At 41.6% G+C, this 21,350-nt stretch overlaps 1 protein-coding gene across 1 annotated transcript in view; it reads left to right on the forward strand.

Moving 5' to 3' along the window:
• Window positions 1–17,015, forward strand: part of LOC107687836 (myelin transcription factor 1-like protein) — a 97,071-nt gene extending 80,056 nt beyond the window's left edge. Inside the window, exons 6-9 of the mRNA XM_016485309.1 lie at window positions 4,557–5,170; window positions 8,122–8,551; window positions 16,710–16,844; window positions 16,918–17,015. Of these exons, the coding sequence (XP_016340795.1) occupies window positions 4,557–5,170; window positions 8,122–8,551; window positions 16,710–16,844; window positions 16,918–16,943 (1,205 nt within the window). The 3' untranslated portion in view covers window positions 16,944–17,015. The remainder of the gene's footprint in view (window positions 1–4,556; window positions 5,171–8,121; window positions 8,552–16,709; window positions 16,845–16,917) is intronic.
• The last annotated feature ends 4,335 nt before the right edge of the window (window positions 17,016–21,350 follow it).

Genomic DNA, 21,350 nt, shown 5'->3' on the forward strand with positions numbered 1-21,350 from the left:
CCCCGTTTGGCTGCCGAGGGGATGGAGAAGCTCGACAGGGTCTACAGTATGGACACTCTGGAGTGGTTTCAGCAAGCCGACACTAAACCGGGGCCACTCAGTGCCTCTACCCTTTTGAGGTGAGAACACAGGAGGATACCTGCTTCACACGAAGGCTATAGAATCTAGCGAACGTGTTGGGGGTCGCCCAGCCTGCAGCTCTACAAATATCTGCCAGCGAGGCACCACGAGCCAGCGCCCAGTAGGATGTAACACTTCTAGTAGAATGAGCTCACAACCTGAATGGGCAAGGCACACCCTGTGCCTGATAAGCCAGGGTGATGGCACCCACTATCCAGTGGGCCATTCTCTGCTTAGCGACGGCATTCCCCTTCTGCCGGCCTCCATGACAGACAAAGAGCTAGTCTGAGGTCTTGAAGCTTTGCTTCCTGTCGACGTAGCATCTCAATGCTCGGATGGGACAAAGCAAAGCTAGGGCTGGGTCTGCCTCCTCCAGGGGCAGCGCTTGCAGGCTCACCACCTGATCCTTGAAGGGAGTAGTGGGAACCTTGAGCACATAGCTGGGCCGAGGCCTCAGGATTACCTGGCAGTATGTGTGCAAAAATGCGTGCAGGTCCCCTACCCTCTTGATGGAGGCCAATGCAAGCAGGAGAAGAGTTTTCATTGATAGAAACTTCAGCTCAACTGATTGCAAAGGCTTAAACGGGCCCTGCTGTAGTGCTTCGAGCACTACAGACAGGTCCCAAGAGGGTATAGATGGGGGCCGGGAAGGATTTAACCTTCTCGCCCCCCTAAGGAACCTGATGACCAGGTCATGCTTCTCTGCCGACTTCCCTTCCACAGGGTCATAATTAGCAGCAATCGCAGCGACATAGACTTTAAGGGTGGAGGGAGACATCCTTCGCTCCAACCCTTGCTGCAAAAAGGAAAGCACGACCCTGATTGGGCACTAGAGACAGGTCCCAAGAGGGTATAGATGGGGGCCGTGGAGGATTTAGCCTTCTCACCCCCCTAAGGAACCTGATGATCAGGCCATGCTTCCCCACCGACTTTCCTTCCATGGGGTCGTGGTTGGCAGCAATCGCAGCCACATAGACTTTAAGGGTGGAGAGAGACAGCCTTCGCGCCAAACCCTGCTGCAGAAAGGACAGCACAACTCTGATCGGACATTTCCGGGGGTCTTCCCGTTGAGAAGTGCACCGTTCGACGAACAGGTTCCACTTTAAGGCGTAAGCGTGTCTCGTAGATGGTGCTCTCGCCGAAGTGATGGTGTCAACTACCTCTTGGGGTAGGTCACCTAGAACCTCCGCGTCCCATCCAGGGACCAGACATGACGTTTCCAGAGGTCTGGACGTGGGTGCCACAGGGTGCCTCGTCTCTGAGTCAGTAAATCCTTCCTCAGAGGAATCTGTCAGGGAGGAGCTGTCGCGAGGAGCATTAGTTCGGGGAACCAGGCCCGAGTGGGCCAATACGGCGCCACAAGCAGGACCTGCTCCTCGTCCTCCCTGACCTTGCACATGGTCTGTGCGAGAAGGCTCACAGAGACACAGGGGCATTAAGGAACCGAACTTTGTCGGCGTCCCTCATATCAACCAGACACAGCCAGAGATGGCAGAACATATTCAGCCAGTTCAACACCGACTGAGCGCATCCTTGCATGAGGCATGCTCGACCGAATCCAACTCCATACCGAGAAAAGAGATCCTCTGCGCCAAGGAAAGTTTGCTCTTTTCCCCGTTGACCCAAAGGCCCAACTGGCTGAGATGCGAAAGCACCAAGTCCCTGTGTGCACACAACTGATTCTGAGACTGAGCTAGTACGAGTCAGTCGTCAAGGTAGTGAACTTGGGGGGACGCCGGGCGAACTGAATCGCATAGCCGAGTCTGAAGGTCCACAGTAGCCAACGAGGCGGTTTGGGTAGCCAGGCACCCAGACACCACACAAACTGGACCAGCGGGACCACCAATGTACCCGCGATGGGGAAGCGAGGTGGTAGTGTGGTCCGGTGTTGGTCCGTCTGCAAATCTCCATGCCCTCTTGGGACCCAGAGACAGAGAAAACTGCTCTCCTGTCGAGATTTTTGGAAACCAGATTCTCCACCCGACCTTTCTCCGGGGGAGGGAGAGGTGCATTCACCATCCCCCAAAGAGCAGTTCCCTCTCTCTCTGGGTTGCCCGTCCCGAGGCCTCTTGCTCTTCTGCTCACCACCAGGTTGACGGCGGCCTGGACGGGCAGGGCGGCCTGCCTACGCCCAGCTCCACGGCGCCGCTTGCTTGAGGCTGCTGCAGATGTGGCACGGGAGCGGGGGTGGATGCAGGGGGCCGCCCTCAGCGACGAGCAGGCTGCATCGCTGTGGCCAGCGGATGGGTGGAGGCAGCAGAACGTCAGATCGCCTCAGTCTGCTCCTGTGAAGCCGAGAACTGCTGGGCCATGTTCTCAACTGTGTCGCCGAAAAGGCTGGTCTGGGACACAGGGACCTTGAGGAACCGATTGTTTCGGTTTTGGTGGGTCGGTTCTGGTGGTCTGTGGATGTCTGCTAAATCAGGGAGTAGGCGTGAGATGTGTCTCAGACATGTCTTATCCACTTCAGACAGCTCAGCCAGCCACATATGGCAGGGCAGCGCTCTCCAGTCAGACCTGACAGAGCCTTCTAGTCTAATTAACAATCAAACTCCCACATGCATTGGCATTAACCCTGTTTTCTGTGCTGTGTTTTCTTACCTAAGATATTGGCTTTGTCTCAAAACCTAGTGAGCTGACTGCATGAACAGTTGTCGATGGCGTTAATTAAATTAGAACCTTATAAGTAACTGATTTCGCTCTTCACAGGCACAGCTTCACTGACAGCAAGTCAAGCACTGCACAGTTTGCACTTGACTAACATTCTATTGCTAGCATGAAACTAAGCTAATGACATTAGCACACTTAAATATTGTGAAAATAATTAGATTTCGTTGTTAGGAAAATCAGCATGGTTGTGATTGGACATAATGGCACAGATAATCACAGGCAGGCTGATATTCATAAGTTTTTGCTCTGTCAACAAAATATTTAATATATATATATTTTTTTTTTTAGCTAACATGTCTCTATTTTAAGTTCTATGCAGCTCTTTCTTTATTATCGACCCGTTGTTCTTCTGAGTGTTCATACAGTTTTAGTTTTCTTGATTTAAAAGTAACTCCTGATCTTCTAGCCAACTTTCAAAGGTTTTATACTGAAGTCCTCTGGGGCAATTTTCACAAGAGATGTGAAAGCGGCACATATTTTTGGTGTATGTTCACTGAACCCATTGCCAGTTTTTGTGAAATTGACCCTTCGCCGGGAGTTTGATTGACAGGAGATCTGGCCAATCTCAACGCAGAATCTGCCATTTTGTCCGACAAACAAACCAGACAGGAGAGTAGATTTACGTTGGTGGACTTTAAAGGGGTCATATGATGTTGCTAATAAGAACATTATTTTATGTATTTGGTGTAATGAAATGTGTTTATGCGGTTTAAGGTTAAAAAAACACATAATTTTCACATACTGTACATTATTGTTTCTCCTCTATGACCCGCTTGTAAAATAATCGGTTTGAACTATTTACAAATAGTAACTGCACACACTCTTATTTGAATGTCTAATATGTCAAAAACACAAAATGGCAAAATGTTTGTTGTCTTGTCACATTCCGTCATAAATTATATTCATTGAGTAAATGATTTAGCCTATATTTGACAAATTTGACAAACAAATGTCAAAATAGTTTGCATCCCTATATTAGTTTAACATTTCTATAGTTAAACAGTTGTCAAATATTAATTGTTTAGCTACTTTTGTCGTACTACTTATACTCTTTTACTGTTAAAACTGAAGCATTGTGCTGACTTCTATGAACAGTAAACCCACCTTTATTTGATTGGCCGTCTCAAATAGTTTGACATTGACAAGTGAACAACCAAAAAATCTAACTTTTTGCCATCCTAACAACAAACAGAGCAGCATCAAGAATATAAAATATCGTGAGGGCCAATTGGCCATTTCTAATTATTTAGGGAAATAATGTCTAATGTCTAAAGATATACTTTAAACGAAATCAAAGAATGTGTGGTGTGAACAGGTGTGATGTTATTTTGAATAAAATCAGGCCAAAACTACGTTTGTTTGGAGCTCGCTTTAGGAGTTTAAAGCATCTTGCCAAAGCAAAATGTTTGGAAAAGTTTGCTGGCTGGTAAACACCTTTGAACCCCATTGGTCTGTTGTGATGATGCAAAAGGTAGGTGTGCCTCTGGGGCTCCGCCCTCTTTGATGTGGAAATCTTCTCTGATTAATTTCCTCTGTTCAGTTTGTTGAGGTCAGATGTTCATAAACACATGAACTCACTGGACACCCGCTTTATAGTAGAAACAATGGAAAATTTGTATATTGGAGCCTTGAAGTGGTTATGGCCATGATGCAAATGTGGTTCAGAGTCAAACAAGTGGTTGGGTGTGGAATGAAACTTTGTTTTGGACAACGCAATTGAACCAAGATGTATCTATTTAGCTGCAAAATTTGTTTGTCATTCACAGAGAGTGACAATATGAATTGCAGTCCCAGCAGAACAAGCCCCTCCATGGAGAAGGACAACAACAACAACGATGAATATGACAACTACGATGAACTGGTGGCCAAATCTCTGCTTAACCTTGGCAAGATTGCAGAGGACGCCGCTTACCGGGCCATGACTGAGTCCGAGATGAACAGCAACTCCTCAAACAGCGCAGAAGAGGAAGAGGAGGAGGAAGAAGAAGATGAAGAGGATGAAGAAGATGAGGATGAGGAGGGCTCAAGGAAAGGTGAGCTGAGTCTAGACATCAACAGTGATGTGGTAAGGGAGACTGTGGACTCTCTAAAGCTCCTGGCACAGGGTCATGGAGTCACGCTCTCAGAAAACCTCCACGAAAAGCCTTTTCAGGACGATGGGAGCGAGAACACGGACTGTGGAAACATCAACGGAAATGGATCCACAGGTAATGGACTCAGTGGTAACTGTGGTAAACCCTCCAGTAATGGCCAAATGGCAGAGAAGAGTGACGAGGAAGTTTGTCTGAGTAGTTTGGAGTGTCTTCGCAACCAGTGCTTTGACTTGGCGCGCAAGCTAAGTGAGACCAAGCCAACCGAGCGGTTCCACAATAACCAGCAGGTAGGGATTTGTTTTGAGTTTTTTTTTCTTTTTCTTGACCGATAGCCAATGCACGTTAACCCAGCTAAAAAGGAATGTTCTCAGAGCTTTGGTGAATGTTATGGCAAGGTTCTCACAAAGTTATGAACATACGTTCTGTCAATAACATTAATAGAACGTTCATTCAAAGTTATCTGGTCTTTCATAAAGTTCCAACGATGTTCTTTATGTATCATTCAAGCGACATTTTTTTTTCTGAAACGTTTTTATTTAGATGTTCTAACTACCAACTACTTTACCATGCTCAGAGAACATTCAAAAGTAATGTTCCCATAATGTTTGCAAAATGTTAAAATGAAACGTTCCCTTAATGTTTTTGTTAAAGTTTGAATAAAAAAGAAAAAAAAAAGTTTTTTTAAACATTTACAACAACAAAAATGTTCAGAGAACTAAATGCAAACGTCATCAAAACATTCTCAGAGCATTTTTTGTTAGTTGGGAACTGCCAATTAACTGACAAGAACGTTAAATCAGAATTAAATTAGAGAATGAACGGTTTTCTGTGACCCATTATAGATACCATTAAATGTTTTTTTTCTCTTCATATAAATTTTACATGTGCAAATAGTATCATTAACAGAAAATGAGGATGCACACATGGTCACGTCATCACGCAACTGCAGCGCTGAAGCACCGAAGCGTGAATCCTTATAAGGGAAAACAAGATTCCTAACACCGTGTCTACACCGGGCGCGAGTGGCGCGGCGCGACAAAATACTATAGAACCACTGATCTATAATAGAGATTTATTATATATAGATCAGTCTATAGAACTCATTATAATCAGTGATGCTGTCTACACTGGATGCGGTGCGGCGTGACACGACAAATCCCCGACAGTAAACTGCTGCCACGTTCTGTTTATGACGTGCTGACACAAATTTCAAATGATTTTCAACGTTCACTTTGTCGTGTCCAGTGTAGACAGACTTTAGCTGATGCGGCGCGGCGTGACACGACAACTGTTGCGTCCAGTGTAGACATGGTGTAATGGTTGCCTGTTACATTATAGTACATAAAATTTCACTTACCACATAAACAGAGTAAGGAGAGATGACTGAGGACGATGGCGAATGTAATATAATTACCCAATTATATAACTGCGAGGAAAAATATTGAAATGTATATTTGTGCTATGTGCTATGTATTTGTGCTATACCAAGTGTGCTATGTGCATTGGAATAATGCCTAGGAGTGAATCCCCTAAATGATCATTCCATGACTGCGAAACTATGATGATTGTCACACTGGTAACCAGAGAAATGTTTAGGCATCTGATGGCTGTTTAGTATCTGCTTTTTTACCGGAGTAATATTAGCAACCAAAGAATTGTTACGTCCAACAATTTTAACGAAACCACCATTGACAGAGCGTGTTGTGTTTTGTTTATGTTCACTCTTGTAGTGTTGCCATGTCCACTTACTATAAGTGTCTTTGGGCTTGCTGTTCGTACTCTTCTCTTAAAGTGAGCCACTGTATGGAGTTTTTAATGTGGGCAGTTGCAGCTTGTGATATTTTCATTTTATTTCATGCATTTAAAATTTTTAGGGTTTATTTTAGGCTTGTTTTTGTTTGTGTTTTTCCTTGCAACATCTGGCAACACAGTCTATTTAGGCCCTGTGGGCTAGTGAGCGCGCACAACTATGGAAAGAGAGAGACCTGTGTCAAAATGTGCAAATGAGTAAAGATTGTACTTCTTAAATAGTGAATGTGGTTGTCAGTCCTGTAAATTGCAGTGTGTAAATTGCAGTCCTGTTTAAATTTAAATAAAGGCCATATACACACTGTAAAGTTTCAGGAGTGACAGCCTCATTTAAATACTGGAGTGAGTACCCTAAATTATAATTTCTTGTGTGTACAGAACAGAGCTCACTCTCAAAATTGCGATGGCTAAAATTGCGATTAAACCGCAGAGTACTTTCATTCAGTGTTGCCATGTACACTTATTATAAGTGTCTTTGGGCATGGCTCATAAAGCGATCTAGTCTATGGATTTATTAAACTGGGCAGGTGTGGATTGCACTTTTCTGCTCTTATTTCCAATATAAAGCATGTACATTTATTTAGGTTTATTATGGGTTTGTTCTTATTTTGTAAGAAGATCTGGCAACACTAATGAGTCAAGGCTCATACCTCTTTCTCTGTTATTTTTTTTTTGCTATGCGCATACAGAACAGAGACACATCTCTGATGCATGTTTAAATACATCTAGTATTTACTAGTTAGTCAGTTTGGATCGGTACAAATTGTGTGGAATTTTTGTAAGTGCGGATGCCACTACCTTAATTTTCAGGAGTTATACTGCTTTCCATTTACCTCGGAATTCGTAAATCGGAGTTAGGAATGACATCACACAAGAGTTGACTGCATTCCTATACACAAGTACACAAGATGGACGAGTCCAATTGATAGCAATACCAGTCGTTTTGCGAACACATAAAAAGCAGTATTTTGCACAGACGTATTGAAATATCATGTTATCACAAATAGTGGTTGGATAATACTATGCTGGGTTTATTGAGACAAACAGAAGTGCTAATAAACAATATATTACTTGTGTTTCCCTCATGTTGATGTGCTGAGCCGTCATATTGGATTCTGAGGTCAGGGTTTTTGCAGCTCCTCTGAGTTTCTGACTTGAGAAGACGTTCCTGTTTCCACTGGGAACTCTGAGTTTCTGACTTTCGAGTTCAAATGGAATGCACCACTAATTCGGTTGTAGAATTCTATTGCCACTTATGTTCAGAACATGATTACAGCACTAAACATTGAATTGACAACCAAATTTAGCTGCAGTGTTTAAGTGGCCTATAGTTACTTTTTAACTGTTTAACAGATAGAGTAGTAGTAATCGTTCAAAAATCTTACTGTCGGTTAATGGTTTATCAGTTAATTATATGCATCCCTACCAGGAGGCTCATCAGCTTTATCAAGAAGCCCAACTGCAGCATCAGCATCAGAGTCCTGATGTCCTCGAGCGGAATTACTCTGACATGGTCAACCTGATGAAGCTTGAGGAGCAGCTCAGCCCACGCTCCAAGACTTTCTCCAGCTGCGCCACAGAGCACAAGGGCTTCCAGGACTGTGATGAAGACACCACCTCCGTCACTTCGGACCGCTCAGAGGATGTTTTCGACATGACCAAAGGCAACCTGTCACTGCTGGAGAAGGCCATAGCGCTGGAAACAGAGAGGACCAAAGCTTTGCAGGAAAAAATGGCTTCGGAAGCAGTCAGGAGAGACAGACTGCATTTGCATGAGCATGGTTTGCGGCACAGCTATGCAGAGGAGCGGAAAGCGCGCCTGCACCACGATGGTCTAAAGAAGCCCTACTACCTTAAAGGTAATCTTATATTACATAATACACAACCAGCACTTGAAATGATTTGTCTTACGAGTTTGGGGACAACGTGCCTTCATTATTCTGCTTCATTAAGGCCACAAATTTATAGCTCCGTATTTTTCCAAATTTGGACAATATTCAACATATATCTATATTTTTGCATTTGCTCTCAAAAAATATAAAATTGGACCAAATTTATATTACATGTCTTTAACCACAATGTACTTACATTTAAATTTAAAATTTGATACAATGCACTTATTGTGTAAATACATGTTTTTACATTGTACTTAAATTTGAAAATACCATCTTGTAATTACATCTATAATTAATTTCTGTACTTACATCTATAATTACACTGTTGAGCTTACTTCTACCCCTTAAACCTAACCATACCACCAAACATGTCCCTAAACTTACCCGTATCCCACCTCAATAGCAGCAAAAGTGTTTTGAAATTTAACATGAACAAAATAGGTACACTTACCTAATAATTAATTGCTTTATTATTAACTACATAGTATTTAAAGACACCTAATATAAAGTGGGACCATTTTTTTTCTTTTCTTTTTTTTTCAGCACTAATTAAAATAATAATAATCTGGACATAATGTTGTTAGAGTTTTCCATTTTCATTTTTTAGTTTTAGTTTATTATAACTATACTAATTATAACAATACTGATTCAAAATGGTGACAGTGATGGTCACTATATGTAGTTCCCTTTCGAACGGTTGCTTTAATCACACTATGGGGAAACTCCTGTTTACTCTGATACTGAAGCCTGATTTGATCACGTTCATGTATCTGCACGAACCAATGGTGTTTCAATTCGCTAAAAGGCGTGGAGCTGACTGCTATATAAGTCAGCTCTAATTGCCATTTTGTCAAAATGTTCTCCTTTCAGGGCAGTAAAGTGCGACATATATGTCGCACGTGCTGCGGAAAAACTGGTCTGTGCGATGAATAAATTTACCACTGTAGCACGGGTGCGATACAGCCCTGCCTTTAGTGATGAAGATCATCTCCTCGCTGACTCTGCAAGCAAGAAGCTGAAGAGAAGAGAGGACATAAGCTCACCGCCGTGAGAAGAAGCCACCGGCAGCGGAAGAAGCTTGACGCCTTCCCCTGTGACCATCCGGCTTTTAAAAAGAACATATTTTATGAGCAAATTTCCACTGTGGCGTTTTTGCAAATGTCATGCCACGAGTGTGGCTCCCAGGGGTTCCCTGCACGATGCAGATGGGCATGGTGAGTGCGTCGTCTGTCTGGGCAGCGCCCACGCAGAGGCTGCGATCACCGAGGTGGAATGTTCTCACTGCGAGAACATAAGTCTCGCCCTTCTCCGCTCGCGGATCGCTTTCTTCCATGAAGGCGGTCCTCCCCGGCCTGCTCTCCCACTTCCCCCCTTACATTGGAGGAAGAAACAACGGAGTAGCCAGGCTCAAACCCCGGGCTCGAGTGAAATCACGCCGGCTCAGGTCCTGCATGCTTCAATCTCCCCTCAATGCCTTGATTCACCAGTGTACTTCACACGTGAGGATCAGCGCCCCCTTGTCAGCTGCAAGTGGCTTGATTTCCTTCAGCGGATAGGAGGAGGAAGCTGTCATGGATGACTCTATGTTGTTGACGGCTTCAGATGCAGAAGAGTGGGCGTGTTCTCGCAAAGACCCCGCCACCCTTCCTCTGACGCAAACAACACGCCCCAGCATGGACCGTGAGCTGATCCACGTTTTAACCAAGGCTGTGGAGGATCTCGGCCTGGCTTGCTCGGCTCCGGAAGAGCTGTCCACGGCCTCCTTGATGAGTGGTTCCTGAAAGGGCGCCGTCAACAATCCTCCCGCCAGCGGCCTGCCCCATTCCTTCTGACTGTTCACGAGGAACTCACCGGGATGTGATGTGCCCCCTACTCGGTGCATGTTAATCCCTCCACTTCTGCCGCTCTCAGCATTGTTGATGGCGCTGAAGAACGAGGTTACAGCAAGCTCCCCCCTCTGGAAGCTGAGCATCTGTGCCCTCCATCGGCCCTGGGATTAAAAGCCTATGCAGCGCACCCATCTAAGCCCTGCAGGACCACGTCAGTCCTAGCGAACAGGGCTTATTCAGTGGCTGGCTCAGCGCTTAATGGACGAGTCCGGCCAGAGTTCTTCAAAGAGCTGCGCAAAGCAACTGACTTGGCTCTGAGCACTACTAAGGCCACTGCGCAGGCGATTGGCAAGGCCATGGCCAACTTGGTGGTGCTGGAGCGCCATCTTTGGCTGATTCTAACCGAGATCAGGGATGCTGACAAGGTCGCCTTCCTAGACTTGCCAGTCTCTCCCAAAGGACTGTTTGGCCCTGCCGTGGAAGGGTTTGCCGACTGGTTTACAGTGGCACAGAAGTCATCGCAGGCAATGCTTCACTTCCTGCCAAAGTGCTCCAGTGCGGCGGCTGTTACAAGTTTCTCAGCAGCCTGTCAAACCGGTGCCACCTCAGCCCCAACCTAAGTCTGAGCCTGGGCTTCAGCAGCGCCCCAGGACAGCAAAACGCTACTTGTTTCCTAGGCGTCAAGTTCCCCGCCCCAGAGTGATTTTGGACCCTGAGCCTCAGAAACAATCCTGTTCCAAATGCAGAGAGGAAGAGGAGAGGGTCAGTTCTCGTTGAGGCCAGAACTTCCTCGAAGAAGTCTTGTACCCGCTCTCCATCCCTCCACTCAACACAGAGCGATAGAAGCTCCATTCAAGTTGGGCTCGTCCTCCCCATTCAGCACCTGCCCAAACAAACTACCGCTGTGATAGCAGACCCACATACTCAAAAGTGCATTTCTCCTCTCCTCATTACCATGAATGACAGTTCCCTGCCCCCGTGTGGTGAAGTGCCCCTCGACAAACTCAGACCACTTGCCATTTGGCTTCAGGCTTGGAAAGCTTGTGTCAAGTTGGGTTCTAAACATCATAGAACGAGGTTACCCACCTCAGTTTGCTCACAGGCTGCCTTGCTTCAGAGGTATTATTCAAACTTTGGTACGGGACAATGATACTCACATTCTCCGGTCTGAAGTGCAAACACTGCTTGCAAAGGGAGCCGTAGAAGCGGTTCCTCTAGCGAGCAGCAAGTCGGGCTTTTTCAGCCGCTACTTCCTTGATCCCAACAGGGAGCACAGGGCAAACTCCTCTCACTAAGAGCAGTTCATGTGCTGGACAGACTGAACCAGGGAGCAGACATGATGTCCAGGGGAAATTTAGCTCCAGGAGAATGGAGACTACATCCCCAAATGGTTCAAATGATCTGGTCTGGTCTTTGTGAAGGCAGAGGTGGACCTCTTTGCCTCAGAAGACATTTTTTAGAGCTCCGTCTACAAGAAGTCTCTATGCTCTTAAATGGTCTGTCTTTTCTGACTGGTGTGCAGCACGGAATGAGGACTCGTTCTCTAGTGATGTGTCCTACGTGCTAACTTTTATGCAAGAGCTGTTGGACAAAGTGTATGTTGTGCGCTCTGGCCCATTTCGGCACTCAGAGCAGCTCTTTGTATGCTTCGGAGGCTGCTCTAAAGGGCTGCTGGTCACAAAGCAGAGACTAACTCGCTGGATAGTGGCTGCTATAGCCCTGGCTTACGCCTCAGTGGGAGTGAGAGCCCACTCCACCAGAGGGATGGCCTCCTCCTGGGTTTGGTCCAGCAGAAATTGTATTGGTGATATATGTGTGGCCATCTACATTCACCAGATGTTATAACTTGGATGTCCTTGCCCTGCAGGCATGGATTTTGTCCGCTTAATCTACCTAACCCCCTTTTGTAAGTGGGAAGGTTATGTTATGTAGTCCTCGGTCGGGTCTCATTATTAGCTCATACTTACAGGAGAGCCCTAAGTATGGGTGTTCCGGGGCTGGGCTTGCAGAGCGGCTTCATTCTGCACTTGCTTATAGTGATTGGATGTGTTCCCCATAGTGTGATTAACGCAACGGGCCAGACCGTTGGAAAGGGAACACTCCATCTACTTAGGTAGCCTTGGTTCCTTGAGATAAGGGAAGGAGCGTTGTGTAGGATTGTGTTTGTGTTGTTGTTTGAGGAGTTTCCCCATAGCGTGATTAACGCAACGCTCATTCTCTTATCTCAGGAAACCGAGGTTACATAAGTAACCGGTAGACCAAGACCAGGCGAAGACTTTGAAGGGTTGAAACCAAAAGACAAGACCAAGGCAGGTTAAGACTGAGTCAAAACCAAGACTAGAACAGCACTTCTCAAATTAAGCTGAAAGATCCATATTTACTGCCTGAGAAATGTCTTGATAAAATAATAAAACGTCATTGCAGAGTGTATTTTATGTGTAGGAACTTTCCTTTGGTTTCTATAAGCAAACAAATAAAAACACATGGCAAATCAATAAATGAGGGAGTCACAGAATAATTTATTCAACAGAATTGTTCAAAGCAGCTTTTGGTGACATATATGACATAATCCCCTGTTAAAGGTACAGTATGTAACATTGAGAGCTAGCATTTGAAATAGGTACTGCAGTCAGAGAGAGTTGTTTTTCCTAGAACATTTTCAATGGATTCCAGGGCTTTTTATGTCAGGTAGAATCTGCAGTCTCTGACCCAGTTCATTTGCTGGCCTCCATGGCTGCAATATGCTGTTTTCTTCACCAACTGGCAACCCTAGGTGTTGAAATACTATTGGGTAAAATGGCAGGGGGTGGAGTCACACAGACCAAAACAAAAACAGACATTCCGACGCAGAACACAAATTTCAAAGTAAAATAACTGGCTGTGGCATTGATTCTCAGAGAAACAAGTCTGTGAACTTTGCGTGTTTCCTAAATATTGGCAAACATATTTTGGTGTTTTTATGCTTTAGTACAGTCAAAAAAAAAAAAAAAAAGACAAACAGCACCTTTAATTTCTGACCCAGCAAAACAGTAACAAATGAAATAAATTACTTATTGCATATAAAGCAGGAAGTTTTACATCCAATCACAGTAATGATGTTAACAAACAAGTCAGACAATGCACCAGCAATTAAGAGCCTGGCAGTTAAGGTCTTGACCAGCCTTGAAAAAGATTCTTGATTTTGTTTTGGGGGTGTACTAGAACAGGCTCTCATACTAGGTTGTTCGAAAAACACATTATTTTTCACATATTTTACATTATTACAACACCTCTCTGCCCAGTCTGGCATGAACGGCTCGAATAGTTCCTGTATCAAATGAAGGCCCGCCTTCTGAAATACGAAATGTGCTGTGATTGGTTAGCTGGGCCAGTGTGTGTTGTGATTGGCAGCACTCGGCGCCTGGTCGGGAAATGTCATGACCCCTTACCATAGCCGCCTGCGAGCTTCAGTGTAAATATTGCGTCAAAATCAAATAAATTTGAACGCGATTTAAACCCGGATGATTGTAACCACTCTAAGTTCGTCTGCCTTGAGAAAGCTAGCGTGTCTCCGACACAGTGATAACACTCGTTGCCTTCTCTAGTGCAGCTCAACCAGGGCTCATCCCATTCGTCGATATTTGTGATATCACAAATCCAGGAAAATATGCGTTGTAGTCCAAACGAGTCGTTCGTTGTAGTTTTTGAAAAGTGATTTCTGTTAAATAAAATATCTCCTTTTGAAGTGGACTTTGAGCTTTGTAACTTTGCAGATCTTTTTTATGCTCAAACAGCAACATTACAGACTAACTAAAGTTGAAAAAATTGAAAACGCATAATAGGACCCCTTTGAAAAAAACCATGAGCATTTTCATCCGCTGTTCTCCAGATGAGGAAGGGCTGACAGCACGCATGAAAGGATGTTTGGCCAGCATGCATGTCGGACACTATCTCTCTAATGGCAGAATAATGAGGGACGCTCAACCATTACACCGCGATAACATCTCGTCACGGCAGACGCTGCCTAACCAGGGGGCATTATGATTTATAAAAAGTGTGGAGGCCTGACAGTTATGGAAAGAGCTCTTCCTTAAAGAAGGCACAAGGCGGAGATGGAAATTGAACAGTATCAGTATGACCGATAACAAACGACAGGACCACTGACTGCACATTAATTATCCACAGACGCTATGGTAATGGGGGCCATTTGCTATGCAACGCATGGCTTGTCCGGAGCCACAATCAATATCCAGCACTTTCTAATATGTATTCCACTCGGCTCAGCTGCGCTCTCTCCTTCTCGTTTGTTTTCTCTCTTTTTGAAATGGCTGCAAGATAGTCAGAGGATTCAGGCTTTATTAGATGGTTAGAATCTGGAAGTGTACTACTTGCTGTGTACTTAAAATCTTAATAGTAATTTTTTTTTTTTTAAATACTACTAAACTGTACTTGCACATAATACAATATAAATTAAATAAAGGGGCATTTAAGTTTACTTAAAGAGAGAAGTTAAAAAGTGCACTTTGTAATAATGTACTTAAAAGTACTTTAACTTTAAATTTGACATTTTACATAATTATGTGTTAATATTTTTTTTCATGCTTTAAAGTACACTTATTTTGATGTGTTTACTAACATAGTAAGGCACTGTAAAGTATCTACAGCTGCGGCAGTCAGTGAACAATTATCTGCAATGTTTAGGTTGCGTCCGAAATCGCATACTTACTAACTTACTAATACTAATTGCTTTGTGATCGTTAAAAAAAAGTATGATCTATATATGCGTCGCTTTACTGACATTCATAAATCCTGTCCCATGACCTTGTGGATTTTTAAAGTGTCCAGTGGATGTGCACTTCAGTATTTTGCTGCATGGGGATTTTTGTATACAATTTTAAGCACAAAAATGTGAGTAGCTCTGCATTCTATTTTCAATCTCACCAAGAATGAGCCCACATCTTTCATGTGATCTCATGCTATTCCTGTCTGTTTTGAGCTTACTTTGAGACAGGAGGCAACATGATGCCCGTTACCAGGTTACTCCATCCTTAAAATTTTAATCAGTGGTAACAGTAGCATACTCACTCGCTCACTCACTCACTCTCTCTCTGTTTGAAACATAGCCAATCTGGAAGAGATGCCCTCTGCAGTGAATATACAGATCCAGGTTAAGGACAGCCACTGCCTGTACAAACTACACTAACACTAACAAGGACAAAAGGTCACAACTACACTACCATTCAAATTGCAATTCAAAATAACTGTTTCCTATTGTAATATATTTTAAAATGTAATTTATTTCTATGATGCGCAGCTGAATTTTCAGCATCATTACTCCAGTCTTCAGTGTCACATGATCCTTCAGAAATCATTCTAATATACTGATCTGCTGCTCAAGAAACATTAACATTCATTTGAACTATACATTTATTTTAACATTATGAATGTCTTTACTGTCACTTTTGATCATTTTAATGCATCCTTGATCAATAAAAGAATTAAAAAAAAAATGGTATAGTTTTTTTTTAATAATACTGCCAAGTTTTGAACGGTAGTGTATATTCATAAAGTTTGTAACACAGATTAAACTGATAACAATTATTCTGTGGTGAAGTAAATACTATGGAAAAAACAAATGTAATTTTTACATTCAATAAGTTAGTTCAGGCAAAGTTTTTTAAAAGTAAATTCTATGTTAGTAATCAATTCAATTTAGTAGACATTAAAGTTTGAACTTATATGTATATTTTACTGGAATTGTTTGTTACATTTGCAATGATTCTTTGAGTAAATATTAAAGTATCAAAGTATCAAATGCCCTGGGAATATCAGGATCAAATCATTTCTAGGTTCGTGGAATTAGATCTTGAGGCACATGGAAACAACTGAGGAAACAATCCTCAAATATATTCTGATCAAAAATTTAACGTGTTTAGTATTTTTGGAATGGAATTAGATCTTGAGGCACATGGAAACAATCCTCAAATATATTCTGATCAAAAATTTAACGTGTTTAGTATTTTTGGAAGGTCAAAACTAAATACTGTACATTTGCACTGATAAAAATATTTAGTTTTTTTTTGTTTTGTTTTTTGTTATCGTATCAGTGATTTCAGGTTTATTCATCCTCAGTTGTTGCAAAAATAACTTTGCTTTGCTGCTTTGCCTTTCGGTCAGCGTTATTGTGTAGTGGGCAGTTCTTGGACAGAATAAGCTGCAATGAGGACCTAACTTCATCAGATCACTTGCATATTTATCTATAAACAAATGAATCAGTGATTAATCCTATTTTTTGTGTTTGTGTGTGTGTTCAGATTCCTCACGGTCAGGGAAAAAAGAGAGTCGGTGTCCAGCACCTGGTTGTGACGGCACAGGTCATGTGACGGGTTTGTACCCGCATCATCGCAGCCTGTCTGGATGCCCTCATAAAGACAGAGTCCCACCAGAAAGTAAGCACAAAATTCTAAACCTCAGTGCCACATGTGCTTGCATTCGTCCTTTAAACCTTTGCTATTTTTCAAGCTGGCATTTATGAAAAGAGGTCGTAATCATTGGTTGACCGTGTGTCTGTATGTGTTTGTGTGGCCCAGTCTTCAGTTCATTCTGCATGCCGTCCTCCTCAACACACACACACACACAAACACAAACATCTGCTCATTCCTATGCAATACCTTTTCAGCTCTGTAACTTTACATTTTTTGTATTTTAAGAAAGTGTTGCTGAAAACAGGACAGAATCTTTACAATTTTATTTTTTCTTTCTTTTTTTTAATTTATTTTAACCACATTCTAATAGCCAGTGATATTCAAAATACTACAAAAAAATACTTATTTTTACACCGGATGGGGGGACTGGGGATGGTTGTAACATTTCTGACATTTCTGTCTGTATCAGTCTCCCCCTACAATATTTTGCATTAAATTAAAAAACAAACAAAAAATAAATAAATAAATAAATAAAAAACATGAAATTATTTGCCAAGCATTTTTACTGTCCAATGCGATGGACATGGCTATTAAAATATTTAAATATACTGTTTTTTGTTGACTGGCATTTATGGCAAAATTTACAGTAAGTAAAACATATTTTGGTGTCCCTGGAACATAATTTAGGTCAGAATGTGTTAAGATTATATATTATGTGGACATGAAAGTGTACTGCATAGTGGAAATGACCCATCTACCCTTCAGCTTAGGAGACAACTTCTCGCAATAGAGGAGCAGCCATCACAATATCACAGACATGCATGAATGCATTTATTGTTTCTGTTGATAATTACAATGCTATCTTAATGGAGGCCAGTTTAATAAGCTGGTTAGATTTCTCATTTTGTTTTAGATGCTCAATTAAATCCAGTTGAATAACCTGTAATAATTATAATCTGATGAGAGTTACTGACAGATTTCCTCTCATTCACCTTGAGCAAACCTCTTTTATGCGATTCATTAAAATGAATACAAAAATTGCGTGTGTTTTATCCACAAATTAACCAGATGGCATTCAAACTAACTGATGGCTTTGACTACAGGCTGGAATTAGATAACAAAAAGATTTGCTTTTAAAGTGTCCAGATGGCAAGACAGTTTGTGAGCTGGCACTGAAGTGGCATAGCAAGGGCATTTTTAGACGGCCATCACTTTAGTGTGGACCGTGACATATGACACACGTTTACTGAATGTTTGGTTCGTTATCCTGAGTCACTTAGTGGCTGTTCTTTCTTTATAATCCTGTAAGCATCTTCAAGTTATATTAAAAACCATGTTTTGTCTTATGTCATATCATTATTGTTGTAGTTTTTAATTATTATTTAATTATTAATGGTAAAAACGTCAAAAAATATATGTTAAAAAAACAACAACAACTGTGATTGTCAGTAATTCACTGTAAAATATACAGTGACAATATTTCTGATATTACATACAACCATATATGTCTTTCAGGAATATAATAATAATATAGTGATCTACTTGAACTATTAAAAATGGACCCATTTTTTTTTTACCTTAAATTGCACTGATAACCATCATGATAATACAGGTGGCACATTAGAAAACCACATGGTGAATCAGAGTTCTTTGTAAATGGTCTGTCCATAAAACATGATGGTGCACAGGGTCATAAACACAAAGACAAAACATTATCAGGATAACACGCATGACACTACAATAATGCAATAAACATCCACTTAAGAACACAATATGTAATTAAACACTTTAATGAACATTACTGAAAATAAATATGGGAAATATAGGGGAAAACATGTTTTTCACTAAAAATTATACAATAATTCATAGTTTCTACCTGCAAAAATCATACATTTGACACTATTTTACAGCATAACTGCATGTAATTGCATTTTTTTTTCTAAAAGAATACAAGCATTTTTTACAGTGTGGGTATGTAACCACAATTTATTTTTGTCTTTAAAAACAAATGAGGGATTTAACCTTAAATCTTTTGAAAAGGATTCTAAGATTCTAAGTGTGATCTTCAGTTCTCATCAAGTTTGGACAGATGATCAGTTTGGTCGTTTGAGTTTTGATATTCCAAATCTGCTAATAAACTTGACCATGAAGATGGCAGACAGGATATCTTGGCAATCATTTTTGTCAATTGAAATGAGTCTTTGTAAGTGACCTTGGGACCATGTTCTGAGAGTCCTTCACTGAGAGAGAGAAAAAAAAGTAACTACATATGTTCCAGTTTATGCTGGATTCACACTGCACGATTTTCAAAGTCTTCGGATCGCTGCTCTTCTCACACTGCACAACTGTTTGGGGTAATGTCTAGTTGCTGTTGTGTGTGCACTACATGACGGATTGGTGGGTGACACATTACACAACTTCTCAATTGGAAGAACCAGTGTTAATTTTGACAGCAAATTTTGATTTAGTTTTAGTCATAGTCTTTTGACTAAAATGCCGATTTTCTGTCTTTCTTTTGTTGCTTGATTAACATCAATGACTAGGGACAATAGCAACTAAATTAGACTGCTATCCCTTTAAAACTGAATGCACGGCTGCAATGGATGCAGTGTACTGATACACGTTCTCCCTACTGTTTACGTTCACTTAAGACGTAATCAACTGTGTTTACGTGAATAGTTTTTGTCATTCAAAAAGAGTTTTAGTTCGTTATCGTCTTGTTGCCATCGGCGAAAAAAATGTCGTTGACGAAAATTATGACGAAAATTATTCGTCAACGAAATTAACACTGTCGCCAACAACTCTGCCTTGTCTACAAACTACGTTTCACAACCAAACAGACGCGAGAATCGATATGGAAAATAACATAAGATCATGCGAGAGACAGGCATTCTCATGTGAGAATGGATTTAATTCTGTCAAAAACGGTAGCCTGCAAAAAACTTGCAGTCCAAGTTGTCTGTACAATGATTTGCCGTGAAAAATAACAAACAAACAAAGAAGAATATGGAGAGAATGATTGCTTGCTGATGTTCTGTTGCAGGTCTATTATGACTCCTCCCCCCAAACGTTCCCTTGCCCTGTATTGTGCTCTGTCATTGGCTGTAGGCCATCGCCGATGTCATTTCCAGTCAAGGCACATTCACACTGCAGGACTGTGTGTCGTCGACACATCCAGATATTTAGCATGCTAAATATCTCACGGGCATCGGTGACACATCGGCGCTTCTCTCAGATCGCGTCTTTGATAACATACACTACGCGACTGTCACTAACATGAACCTCTGATTTTGGGCATTTGTCGGGGATTTCCATAAAACTGTCAGCGAGTGAAAATTGGGGCTAAAATCGTGCAGTGTGAACCCGCCATTAAGGGACCTAAGAAATGGGAATTTCTTGAAACTACATAAAACCCATGTCAAACCAACAGAATTTATCGATGTTGTCCCAACTTATATTTTCAATTGATCAAATTGATTGCTGAAATGTTAAAGGTTTGTGAGTTCCCAGCATGCATTGCAGCATGAAGAATTTATGCTGTTACTGTTATAGGAGTTTTGTTTCGCTGTTTGCTGACTTTTGTTTAAACTTGTAAGTTATTTGCTGTGTTGTGATGTTAAGAGCTCATCTTTTTGTCACCATTCTTGAGATTTGTGTCAAGTGGTGAGGTCTATGTACAACCTTCCCTGATATTTTTGCTTTGTAAGGTGATCAGAAACAAAAATAGCAGAGTTTACTTCACATATTAAGTGTCTTATAAAACTATATCTATATATAACTATTAAAATGACAGATCAGTTTATTGTGTTACTAACTGAATATTTGCTGAACAAGAAATCTGTAGTTAACTCAATTAAGTTATTGGTTATTGTAGTTGAAATATGAAGTTATTTGTTTACTAAATTTTACATTTAGTAAACAAACCAATTAAAATTAATGAAAGAGTTCACCTGAAAATACAAATTATGTCATAATTGACTCACCCTCAAGGTGTTTCAAACCTGTATGAGTTTCTTTCTTCTTTTGAGCACAGTTGATGGTAGCCATTGACTTCCATAGTATGGGTGGGTAAATAAATAAATAAATAATAATATGTATGGAAGTCAATGGCTACTGTCAAATGATTGGTTGCCAACAATCTTCAAAATATTTTCTTTTATGTTCAGCAGAAGAAACAAACTCATAGGTTTGGAACAACTTGAGGGTGAGTAAATGATGACAGAATGTGCATTTTTTGGGTGAACTGTCTTTGAAGTGTTACTTTGGACAATTTTAAGACGATAGTCGAGAGAACGTAAAAATCTGAATGCATCATGTTGCACAGAATTTTTTTGTCTTAAGTAAAAACACTCACCTTAATACAAATCCAGTATAAATCTTAAATGAAATTGTAATTGCATTCAGACACACAAAGGCATGTGTCTCAGTCAGTGGAGGTAGCGGATGCTGCCTGCTGCTCGGTAATGAACGTCAGAGTATGTTGAAGATGAGGGTGAAGGATTAAGGAGCTGATAATGATGAAGCTGAGGA

This window comes from Sinocyclocheilus anshuiensis, unplaced genomic scaffold (genome assembly GCF_001515605.1).
Source record: "Sinocyclocheilus anshuiensis isolate Anshui unplaced genomic scaffold, SAMN03320099.WGS_v1.1 scaffold197, whole genome shotgun sequence".
Lineage (NCBI taxonomy): Eukaryota > Metazoa > Chordata > Actinopteri > Cypriniformes > Cyprinidae > Sinocyclocheilus > Sinocyclocheilus anshuiensis.